At 36.8% G+C, this 12,902-nt stretch overlaps 1 protein-coding gene across 1 annotated transcript in view; it reads left to right on the top strand.

The window, feature by feature from the left end:
• LOC125675025 (zinc finger C3H1 domain-containing protein-like) overlaps positions 1 to 12,902 on the top strand; it is a 119,799-nt gene that overhangs the window by 53,922 nt on the left and 52,975 nt on the right. The window contains exons 33-35 of the mRNA XM_048912482.2: positions 700 to 739; positions 1,254 to 1,316; positions 1,459 to 1,537. Coding sequence (XP_048768439.2) covers positions 700 to 739; positions 1,254 to 1,316; positions 1,459 to 1,537 — 182 coding nt within the window. The remainder of the gene's footprint in view (positions 1 to 699; positions 740 to 1,253; positions 1,317 to 1,458; positions 1,538 to 12,902) is intronic.

Raw genomic sequence — 12,902 nt, 5'->3', positions numbered from 1 at the left:
TTTCAGTATTGTATGTACACAGTATTGTATGTACACAGTATTGTATTTACACATTTCAGTAGTAGCAAAGAGAGAACTGTAATGTTAGACATTGTTGTTGAGAAGTGTTCAATGTAAAGAAAGATTACCTTCTAAATTCTGAGAGTGTTCAATGTAAAGAAAGATTACCTGCTAAATTCTGAGAGGCAAAATTCAGCATCTCCTTGATTTCGCAAAACACTTGATGTAACATTTTTAAATGAAAGTTATTTTGCATGGTTAAAATGGATATTATTTTGCATGGTTAAAATGAATATTATTTTTGCATGGTTAAAGTGGATGTTTTGTGTAGAAAGCAATCGAAGAAATGGATATAGGATAGCCTTGTTAAGTTTAGTCTCATCCTTTGAAATGACATGCTTCCTAGTCCTCAGTGTTAGAGAAACAAATAGTCCTGTAGCTTGATGGAGAGTGTTGGGTTTCGGAAGGCAAAAGAGATCAAGTTCTGTCACCTATGTTTATCAAAAGAATGATATGAAAACCATCACTTTGTCATGTTGAGAATCTTTCCGAGCTGTGGATTGTGAGCGAGGCTTCTGTTGTAGATTTCGATACGGAGAACATTGTTAACAGCTAGGGCGATATACTATATTGTAGTGATGTTCTCACAGAAGCTGTCGGAGGGCGATATAAGGTGACTCTGCCCTGTTTTCTTTGTAGGGCAATATCTTTGAGCTTGAAACTGGAGAATGTGGCTGAGGTATGTTGATCTCTCTAGACAAAGGTAAATATGCAGGTAGTTTCCCCAGGTATATTTTCATGCACCACCTGGATGATAAGATTGAAGTTTTACACCATTCATGCAGTGCATTTACAGAAAATGAATAATTTGTCAGAATTGCTTTATCATTGCAATCTTGTTCTTATGCTTTGGAAAAGCAAAATGTAATACAATGATAGTAAATTGTAATACAATGATAGTAAAATGATATGAGGAATAGTAACAGACATGTGTTTTCATGAAATATAACCTTGAAGCCACTTCCAGTTATATCTGTTTTCTACAGGTATGTAAATTTTTTGTCGGTGTTTTTATTAACTGGAGTTTTGCAGCTATTATTAGTAGATATTGTGTGAATAGTTTCCCATATTTCACCATACTTATGTCCAATCAGTAACATTGTAGTGTAATTTTTTTTTGCAGTGCATTGATTGACTTTGAGATACAAAATGCAGTGTACTTAAATGTAAACGATAACATGAATTTTTTCCAGACCAGAAGACTTTACCATAAAGCAGTTCAGTTCCACCCCTACCATGTGACCTTTTGGAAAGACGTAAAATCTTATCTATTTATCTTGAAATTCATTATCGTGTACTCATTTAGTTTTTATGCAAGAGTAAAGCACAGAGTTTCAAAATCATGATAGAAGCAGCCATTGTTTCCTGCAATCAGTCTCTGAAACTTTCTCATTCCAGTTCTTACTGTTCGAGATCACGCATGGCTCATGTGCCATGGTGCCCAGAATCCAGAAGCGTTGTCATGAACTCGGGGTGGATATTGAAGATTTTTCCCAGTTTTTAACAAATTATTCAAAAGCTCCATCTTGATAGTATAAAGCACCCATTATAATAAAATGATAGATTTTCTGATCAAATTGATTGCAACTGCACAAATACACGTGATGTATCACGGGTTCCAACAAACTTCTCATCGCTGGTATTTCTGAGTATCGTAAGTATGGCAAGTCCTTAACATGGAGTTTTCGTGCTTTTTTAAAAAGCAAAAGTGTGATTAACTAAGACATCAGCCAGAATGAATTTTCCCACCATGTTAAGGGCTTGAGGGTTTTTTTTTTATTTTGTTGGGATGTTGTGTGCTTATTTAGATATTGTGTGTGTTGTACAATACATTTCCAAAGATGACCAGTGATCTTCCCATGATGCCCCAGTCTTTTGGTCAGTCGGTGAAACAGTGCCAGAAGATAAACAGTGATTAAAAACCAGTGAACTGCAGAGACTGAAAATCGAAATTCTGTCTCTCCAATCCATCGACATTTTATATTGAAAATGTATGTTACCAAAACATGTATACCTCGGATCATTTTTTTCTTGTAAAAATTTTGTATGGCATGGTGATAGTGGTTGCACTTTAATATTTTCTGTCATTTTTTTAAAAATGATTTTTTATCAACAGAAATTAATTTTCTGGTCAGTTGTGAATCATTTTTCTTTAAAAAAATTAGCGGAGGGTGGATATTTCATGATTAGATAAACAATTAAGGGGGGGGGGGTGGAGGTATACATGTGAAGACAGTGAATTCAAGAGTTCTGATGTTATGAGTGAAGATGTTGTTATTTGTTGATTTCATATTCCTACAATCATTTTTGGATGATATTTATCAACTGAATAAATATTTATGATTTACTTGGGCTTTTCTCTTGTTATTTATGCCCAAGTGGCAAAGGAAAATGAAACAATGAGGGGTCTCCATTTTGAACTTGGAGTGTGTAATGAAAATTTGAAGAAGTTAATTAGTACAGACCTATGAAGGATAGTCTGCATTGCCCACAAGGTCTCTGACTTGAAATGAATATTTACAAGTGTGTCACAAACCTAACCCATTAAAGTTGCAGCCGTAATTGTGGTGCTTGATTCATCACGGCCAAAATATCGAATAATGATTTAGTTATTAATGCACTTGGCATTATATATTCAGGTCCTTGAATAAAGGATCAGTTTTAGATGGTGTCATAAATGCATTTTACAAATACATGTATTGAAATGCTACTACGAAGCAGAAAGGAGAATTGCTTTGTACCATTGGTGGATTATGTGTGTGCAAATATTTGCCGCTGAATAAGAAGGGGGGGGGGGGGGTCCAGTCCAACGGAAAGTGTGCTATTAAAGGTCACACCCTAAAAATTTACTGGATCCGCCCCGTTGGTATATTGAGAAATATTCATCCTTTTATTTTGCCATTTTCTATGAGCAGATTTAAACGGGAGACTAATATGGAAATATAATACACACACACATATATATATATATACGGTTTTTAACTTGTGAACTAAAATGGTTTCCAAAGTCGCATTTTAATGTGTGTTAATGCGAGGACAGGTGATGTCTTCCAGTGATCAGTGTAATTGTGAAAGCCAGAGTAAATTCCATACTCAATTTGCCGTATGTCTAGTTTATTTTTATTATTTTGAGAAAAAACGACGAAGTCCGACTTGTGCTAATTGCAAGTTATCAGAGACATTTGGATATTTTTGGAAATGAATAGCAGTCACTTGGAAAAAAAACAACGTGTAAAAAGGAATCCTCATGATTTCTAGACTGTTCGGTGCTGTGTCTGCACGTGATGTGATGAAACCCGAAGCGACGGGGCTTGACTAAATATAATATTACACGCAGATGGAACATGTTGAGTGTAACTTGTGGTTATAGGATCAGAGAAATTTTGGACATTAATGTATGTTTCTGCTGACCCGCCGGTAGCTAATGTCGCTAATTATGCCATTTTAACTTGTGAAGAACAGAATCGTAATGTGACCTACTGAATTAGTTTTTTTTTCGGTGTAATTATTTCTCGGGCGTTTGAAAAGACGTTTTGATACTAAGTATCTTTGTCTCTCTTTAGTGTGCAAGATTTATTTCGAGCCTTTTTTTTTTTTTTCAAAATGGCACTGTAGGTAGTTCAATATTTTAATCCGCTCATTGTCCATCTCCCAGTTCTGTCACATGTACGACAGTGCCTGGTGGCTCTTTGGGATATTACGAAAGGGGGGAGTTTTAAATTTCTTGGGGGGGGGGGGGGATTAGAAAATGGAATAACTGTCGGTTACCCACGGGTGCGTCTCATGATTTATATGGACTCGAAACTTTGGTTTTCTCTCATGGTTTGTGTGGACTCGAATCCTTGATTTGCTACGATGAAACGGAATATACTTAAAAAACACTACACTGGTGTAAACACCCCCCCCCCCATCCCCTTGAAAATCAGAGGATTTCGCGAGATTTGATACTGCAATGTTGAGGAAAACTCGGTGTTTAAAAAAAAGGAGAGGAGGGGTAGTGATATTGTCTGTCACATGTACATTGAGCTCGTGTCTCTGGAATCCTTCGTTTGGAACTTCTAAACTTGGACAAGAGGTTTGCCAAAATCAATGTTGTGACATCACTAAATGAACTGGGTACCCTGTAATGATTGATTTATGAATGGAATAAATTAACTGGTGATGTTTAATCACTTTATCCATTCTTAAACAAAAATATCCATGTAAGATGACCTATCTACTTCCGATGACAGGTCAGTGTTTACTCGGAGTCAACACGAATGACAAGCCAGCTCACCTTTAATTTTTCAATGAATGAAACGCTGTCTTGCCAGGAGTGTCATTATGTCGAAATTACATTTCCTGGAGAGGGAACATAATCCATTTAGTACACTCTTGGACATCTTTAAGGACACTCGCCAAAATAAAAACAAAATCCACAGTAAAATCAGAAATGGTGTCGAGCGAGGAGACTTGCTGTGCTTTGCAGTTCGTCTTTTTTGTGTTGCCTTCCAGGCCTCAAAACCATAAACTGAGAATAGACTTCAGTCAAAATTTTGATTACTTATATCTTAAAATTTATGTAGCACAGATGTTTAAAAAAAAACTGCTGGTTTATATAAATAAAAATCAAATGCAAACATTGAAAATTTTATTTGTTCATGAAAATTGTTTCAAAAGTTAATTGGATTCGAGATCTATTCTTAGTTCCAGATCCTACTTTTTATTGGTTTTATCTGCACGTTCTCTATCGATATCAAGAGAAGAAAATGGAAGTTGGAGAACTCGTGAATCCTTAACACTATATTGCATCCGTCTGACTGTTAGAAAAATTGGTATTGAATGAATAGAAGCTGGCAGACGGTGCACCGGGAAGCACATGAAACTCCCGCCAAAAGTGGTGTGACAATAGCCGTAATTGGACTAACATCAATACAGCTTGTTAAGCGCCGTGGTAGGTTAATTATGACATTCTCGCCAACCAATTGTAATTAACAGTGCAGATGCTTAATTTTTGTCCTAGTGCCCTCCTTTTAAGGGACTGTCCGTTACTCTAACGAGCCCAATTAGTGAAATCGCTGTCTTAATTCCACAGGTTAAGAGTACAGGTACTCTTGGACATAATTCACACAATCAACAACCAATATGGAGAAGGAAGTTAACCGGCGTCGCTGAATCAGTATATTTATACCTCGTCATGCACATGTCCGTCTTCATTCATGAAATGTCCCCTTTTTGCATTTAGCTCATTTCTGAATAAACAAACGATAACTTCATTAAACCTCATACCGTCTCAGGCATGACAACTACAACTACTCCGATGTTTTTCGACCTAAAATTAACTTCCTTATGACCTCGACCTTACGCTCCTAAATTTGTCGTTTCGTGAAATGTTGAGGCTTTCCTCTAATTTCGTATACGGATAATGGTAAATTTTGGTGGGAGCATGACGACAATGCACAATATTTATTGACCTTGACTTCTGTATGACCTTGTCCTCATATCAATGGAGCTAAATACTCACGTGACTTGTTCAAATCTGCCCGTCTGATAACTTTGCACATGACTTCTGGGCCATTTTCAACCAAACTTGGCACATTAAATTATAACATCGTAATATTGGATTGATTGAATATTTTTTAACGTCCCACTCAAGAATCGTTCACTCATATGGAGATGTCCCCATTGCCGGTGAAGGGTTGCAAAATTTAGGCCTGTACTCGGCGCTTACGGCCTTTGAGCAGGACCTCGGTTTTTGCGGTCTCATCGGAAGGACCGCCATATTTAGTCGCCTCTTACATGTACGACAAGCAAAGGGTACTGAGGACCTATTCTAACCCAGATCCCCACGGGATTCAAACTACAACATGTAATACTGGAATTCAAACTACATGACAACATGAAAGACCATTTCACGTATTCGATTTATTTTCCAAAAACCAACAATAGTACGGAGTATTCTTAGGTGAAGGAGATCTGTGTTTCCCTTTCTTTTTGTTACATTAACTATGTTAGCGAATGGAAACTGATGCTTGAAGAATGTTTTACTGGACTTTAACCTTTGTATCATTTACCTTGACCTAGAAAGGCGGAGGAATGGCGTTTGGACTAGTCCTTGTTGTCACATCCAGCTTGCTGCAAGCAATGTTAGTTCCGGTGATAAATGAATCTATTTGATATTTACAGTGTTTTTAACACTTTAAACATGATTGTTGACAACTTTGGCCCGCGGGTCGAAGAGAGCCGCATTCTACCGCGCTGACTACTGCAGTGAGCTATATTTATAATGCACTTTGCACACACACGACACAGATTGAATGTCAATGACCAGAGGTCGGCTGAATGTTTGACTTTTGGTCTTTGTTTTACGAATGTTGGCCCCAAAAATCCTCTTGACATTGTCTTTATTTTTATCTCATTTAAGACCCTGACTAAAAATTTCACATTGGAAGGCGGAAAATATCCCTCCAAAAATTCAGTTGCTATTTCCCTCTGAAAAATAATAATAAACAAATGGAGGGAGGGTTTGTAAACCGAAAAAAAGGTTGCTGGTCTAAAGGAGACGAGATATGGTACAGTATTGATCTGTACAAATCAACACAAATATGTGTTGCGTGTTATTTACATTGTTAAGTTGATGGTACAGCGGTTTCAACAGTCTAGTTTAAAGAAATCGTTTAGCAAATTATATGGCTCTTATCATGACTTAATTTGCAAATACAGCCTGTTATTGGGTTGAATGCTGTTCGAGGGGTCTCGTGTCATTTGTTAGGCTGCTCTTTACATACTGATTACCGGCTACTCCATTTTTTAGATATAAGGCGCAAGATGGGTGTGACCGGTCGACAAGGAATGCTTACTCCTCCTTCTTGGTACACTTATTTTGACCACAGATTACTCCGTTTACGTGATCAAGATATAGGGCTCATGGCGGGTGTGACCGGTCAACGGGGAATGCTTACTGATCCCATCTCTGGTATATCCAGGGGTCCGTGTTTGCTCAACCCTTTATTCTGTAGTTGCTTATAGAGTTTATGAGATTGATCACTGTTTGTTATCTTCACTTTTTACCCCCATTTTTGTTTAACTTTTGATTGTGCCATCCCCCGGGAACCTGTGTAACCTGCACAAAGATATTTAAGATGTAGACTTCAAACATCGATTAGGCAGCAAACAAAACACCAGATTTTGACAACTAGGGGGTGAGGATAGGTCGGTTTCCTTTTCTGTTCAATGCAAATAAGTCCTTCAAGAGAACATCTTTTGTTAGTTGTAACTTAAAACTAGAATTGGTTCTCCTTTACATTTTTTTCATGGTGAAGAGTATTTGCAGAGCTTTTTAAAACATGTGCAAAATATGATCGGCGGCATGTTGTAAAAATTTAACGAGATAGCTTACAAAAATTCAGTCAATCTTGAAAGTTGCCCAATACCTTTACTATTTAACGCTAAATGTATTTCTTTGTTGTATAAAATGGTGTCTAATTTTCATATTTTTTTGTTTTCATTCGAACACATGTATGATTGAATATATTTCAACATGTATACAATAAATAAATCTTATTACACATACAGTCACTGCACTAATCTTGGAGAACATGCATTGTAGTTTAGCTTTACGCACTTTTTCTATTAACCGTGTTTTTAAATATAAGTATGTAAAATACAAACATGTCAAAATATATTCAAATATAAACTATTCACCGTTAGAAAAACACGCAAGATTATGTTTAGTAACTAGTTCTAATACCACACCTCTTTAATCATATGTTACCTAAAAATGTTTTTGTCATATTCCATTTCTCGTTTTGGAAACTTTAATTTCTGTACATTATGAAAGTTTTGGTCCATATAACTAGGCCTGGCCCCGTTTAAGAAAAGTGCGTCCGTAAATCAAACTTCATTATCATACATGGGCGACGTCCTCAATTGCAGATTTAGATACAAATTGCATTACCCCGATCTTTGAAAAATGAGAAAGAAAAGACCAACACATCTGATATAAATATTCCAAATTGTTTCTGAATTTCATTATAGGTAGTGCGATTCCGAGGAATTCGATGTACACCTTCGATTACTAATGGTGCCCCCTCCCATCATCCTAATCAAAGGATCAAATTCATTAGGATTAAGCAAAACGGAACGTCCCTTTACATTACTGTCCTTTAACGTTTAAACAAGAATCCTATCCTTACTGGGGTCTGCTGGCATCCTTACATGAGTAATTGGATTGATTGTATATTGTTTAACGTCCCATTTGAGAATTTTTTACTCATATGGAGACGTCGCCACTGCCGATAAAGGGTTGCAAAATTTAGGCCTATGCTTGACGCTAACGGCCTTTTAGCAGGGGGGGGGGGATCTTTAACGTGCCAAACCTGCTGTGAGCCGGGGCCTCGGTTTTTGTGGTTTCATCCAAATAACCACCCCATTTAGACGCTTCATACGACAAGCAAGAGGTACGGAGAACCTGTTTTAACCCGGATCCCCACGGGAACGTGTAATTGAGTTGTTTATACATGTACACTCAAAAATCGCGCATCAAATTTCAGTCTAATTTCCCAGAAACTGTATCTGCTACAGCGATGATACTTTACTCAATGATATTTGTTTTAAATGTTGCGAACATTTGCTTTGAAATGTTGCGGTTTACTTTTTTCAAAAAAGATGATTTTCAAAAGAGTAGCATTGAATATCTCGGGCGACATTGTCTTTTATCAACTTTCATTGCGTTTACAGACAAACACCAGGGTGTGGGTAACACTGCGGTAATATAATGGCGGTATCTAGTCATAATCGTTATTTTTGTTTTGTTTTACACTTTGTAACTTATTTGATGATATCAACACGAAATCATTTCGAAAACGAATTGCACGCAAGCAACAGGAAATTGCGCATATCACGTCACCCAACATGACCTCAGATGATTAGGTTTACGTCACAATATGTCTACCAGCGGTAGTATCTCATGACAAAACAATCTTATTTCTTTCACAGTTAATGAGCTGCTCTGGGGGTCTATTTTTGTTTCGTGTTATCAATGGTAATTCCCTGGAACGAAAGCAGGATCGTATATAGAAATACGGCGGGTGAACTTGATTCGCATTGCTTTTAGTTGTGAATGAAAATCCAAACCAATTAGTGTAAAATTCCAACGCACCCAGGAAAAATTTACGCACAATTCTCATTCTTCCTTTTAATTTGAAAATGAAAGCTTCCCTGAAAAAAATAAGCTCCCCAAAAAACTTCAAACATTATTTATGAATTAGTCTATATTCAGTTTATTTTTAGGGGTAAAGAAATGTGACTAACGCACGCCTTTGACGTTTACGGTTCGTTTGACGGCCGCCTTAATCATTCAACATTTACCGTGCTAATATATTTCTCATGCCAATATGATAAAGGAAAAACCGTTCAAGACAAGAAATATTCGGTGCGTACAGACAAAGCTATTCATCAAAAAACATATTTACCGTCTATTTCTTACAAAATGTTCATAATATTTATTCTAAATTTGTCGGGGGCCTCTGTGGCTGAGTGGTTAGAGCATCGCACTCAAAATCACACGGCCTCTCGCCTCTGTCGGCGCGGGTTCGAATCCAGCTCGCGCTGGTAAGCGAGAAAGTTTCCCAGTTTACTTTCAGAAGGTCGGTGGTCTCTTCCCAGGTATATTATATCTGGGTTCTCTCTTCCACCAATAAAAACTGGGTGCCATCAGATAACTGAAAAATTGTTGAGTGTGGCGAAAAACATCAATCAATCAACCAATCAATTAATCAATCAATATTTTAAATTTGTAAATTTTCAACATACAACGTCTCAAGCGGGACGTTAAACAATATACAATCAATCAATGCATGGCATGCAGACGTTGCATTATCTCTAATATTCATTTGATTGATCAGGTCAGATCTCGAGTTCGCAGTTAGTAACTGTGTACTGTCAATATAGAGTGAAATTTGTATGCCCCCGAGCTTTCAGATATATTGCCATTGGTCTGGATGCCTCCTAGCTGCAATAATGTAGCCCTATCCATTTTTTTTTTTTAATTCTGACGTTTTCGGGATAGGGCTACAATTCCATAGGATCTCCGTAATGGTGCAAAATAATTTTATGAATAACCGATAATAAACTCTGTGTATTAGTCCCAAATGTTGTTTACACCAAAAGGAGTACCAACTTTGTGCTCGGGCATGTCTAATAAAGGTGTTTTTCATTAAATATAATGTACAGCATACAAAATTCTTCGTCTGCTCCGCCATGCTTGTTATCGCGAGATCTCATAGGTGGATCTAATGAAAAACCTAAACATTGACAATCAGCGCGAAAATGTAGTTACTCGAGCCACTTCGACAAAGAAAGGAAAATCATATTGTTGCAGAGAGAATTTACACTCTGCTGTTCGGTTTTTAACTTGATATTAAATTCAAACCTTTTCAATACCGACGAAATAGCTTTCGCCTCCATACTTGCCAATTGGTGTAAATACTACCTTATATGGCATATGCAAATGACTTGACAATCGGAAGTTTATACTTCAGTACATCAAACATGGCGCACAAATATGAATCGAGAAATTGGAATTTATCGAAATTGTTGAAAACGGTAGAATAGAGCCTCACAAATCTTAAGTTGCAGGTTGTAATTTAATATATTGACTAAGAAACATAGAATATCATTTTATTTACGTAAAGAAAGTCAGGAAATGTTTAGAATGAGCGCAAATGTTGCGGGAGTGAATCACTCCCGCATTTGCACCATTACGGAGATCCTAAGGAGTTGTAGCCCTCTCCCTAAAAAAAATATATATATATCAGAGAGGGCTACATTATTGCAGCTAGATGCCTCCCTCCCACCCATATTGTAAACGTAATAATTTTGGTGTGTATGCCCCTGAGATTCTGTTTAAGATAACTCCATACTCGCATTGTTATCTGAAAAAAGTATAGAAAGTGTTTTTATTTTCATTTCTTAGAGTTGAAACTAACAAATAATCAAATGAAATATATAGATCATCGCACTTTTTAAGATGCGAGGCATAGGCCTACATAAACAGAATAATATTTAGACGTCAGGAAATTGCAATTTTCCTCGAACAGCATTAATTATCAAAATTTCACAAAAACTGGTTATAACGGTGTGATAGTATTCATAACAATTTCATGAAACTGGTTCTTTACAAAAGTATACAAAATGTCCTTGAAAATAAAGGAAATTTATCGCATAAAAGAATTGATAAAGAAATAAATGAAAACAGAGTTATTGTCCTTTGATTCAATATTTTGAATTTATATCATTGATTATTGATATATAACTTAACATGTTTGAAATAGTTTATGTTTAACGAGAATTTTTTACAATAACTATCGGAAAAGACTCAAACAAAATTTATGTTTCTAACATACATAAATCTAAATAAATCATTGATTTTGCAAATTAAATCTTATGATGTCACATGTGGATGGAATTAATTTAAGCCTGTAAATCTCTTTTATTGTCTGCAATAAAGCCTTTGTCAGTAAAAAATAACTGAACGGTCAAGGTCAAGCGTTACGTGAAAAATAGCATTGCAAGGTCACATCAAGGTCATAGCGTTTTCACAAGCACATCCCGTTATAAGATAGTGACTTCATGATGAGCTGCAAAGTCCTGTTGATGCCCAAATCGACGAGATTTAGGTAATTTATCTAAATGAAGGTAAAATCGATGAGATTTAGGTCATTTATCTAAATCAAGGTCAAATTTGCGATCATTGAATTTGAATTAGGTCATTATTTGGAATTATAGTATTTTACAAAAACAGCTTGTTATTGATGATGATATGTGGAAGTTTATATCCCTTGCAAACAATGGGAATTTTATAGGGATAAGTATAACCATGTTGGTCCGGTCTCTCCACTGTTTTTGTCCGGATCATAACTTTGACATAAAGAGACATTAGAATCACGTATTTGGCCACCATCGCAAATCACAGGTTAATGTTTCATAGAATGAAACAATAACCCGTGGTTTGCGACGATGGTATTTGGCACAAAGGTTGTTTTGGCCAAGTAGTGTGTTACGACCCAAAGTCAAGGTCACCTGTAACAAAATTTTAAACCCAAACCCTGGACGATCAGTTCCTAACTTAGCGAGTCTTTTCAATGTGCTGGTCTCTTAACATCCAATCTACGGAGTCTTTTCAATGTACTGGACGCTTAACATCCAATATCTGGAATTTTTCCAAAGTACTGGACGCTTAACATCCAATCTACGGAGTCTTTTCAATGTACTGGACGCTTAACATCCAATCTACGGAGTCTTTTCAATGTACTGGACGCTTAACATCCAATTTACCGAGTCTTTTCAATGTGCTGGACACTTAACATCCAATCTACCGAGTATTTTCAATGTGCTGGGCGCTTAACATCCAATCTACGGAGTCTTTTCAATGTGCTGGACACTTAACATATTCTCAATGTGCTGAATGCTTAACACCCAATCTACCGAGTATTTTCAATGTGCTGGACGCTCAATGCCTAACCTAACGAGTGTATATTCAATGTTCTGGACAATCGAGGCGTCTAAATAGGGCGGATGACACCGCAAAACCAGATGCCCCGTGTTAAGCAGGTGTGGTACAATAAAGATCACTCATTGCTCAAAGTCCGTAAGCGCTAAATATAGGCCTAAATTTTGCAGCCCTTCACAACCAATGGTGACGTCTCCATATGAGTGAAAGATTCCTGGGCGGGACGTTAAACAGTATACAACCAACCAAACCAGTCTATGGAGTATATTCAATGTGCTAGACGACTCGTTTCTAACATAGCGAGTCTCTTCAATGTATTAGACGCTCAATGCCTATCTTGCCGAATATGTAC

Source organism: Ostrea edulis, chromosome 3, assembly GCF_947568905.1.
Source record: "Ostrea edulis chromosome 3, xbOstEdul1.1, whole genome shotgun sequence".
Lineage (NCBI taxonomy): Eukaryota > Metazoa > Mollusca > Bivalvia > Ostreida > Ostreidae > Ostrea > Ostrea edulis.
The sequence above is the reverse complement of the archived record's forward strand: the minus strand, read 5'-3'. Positions and strand labels throughout refer to the sequence as shown.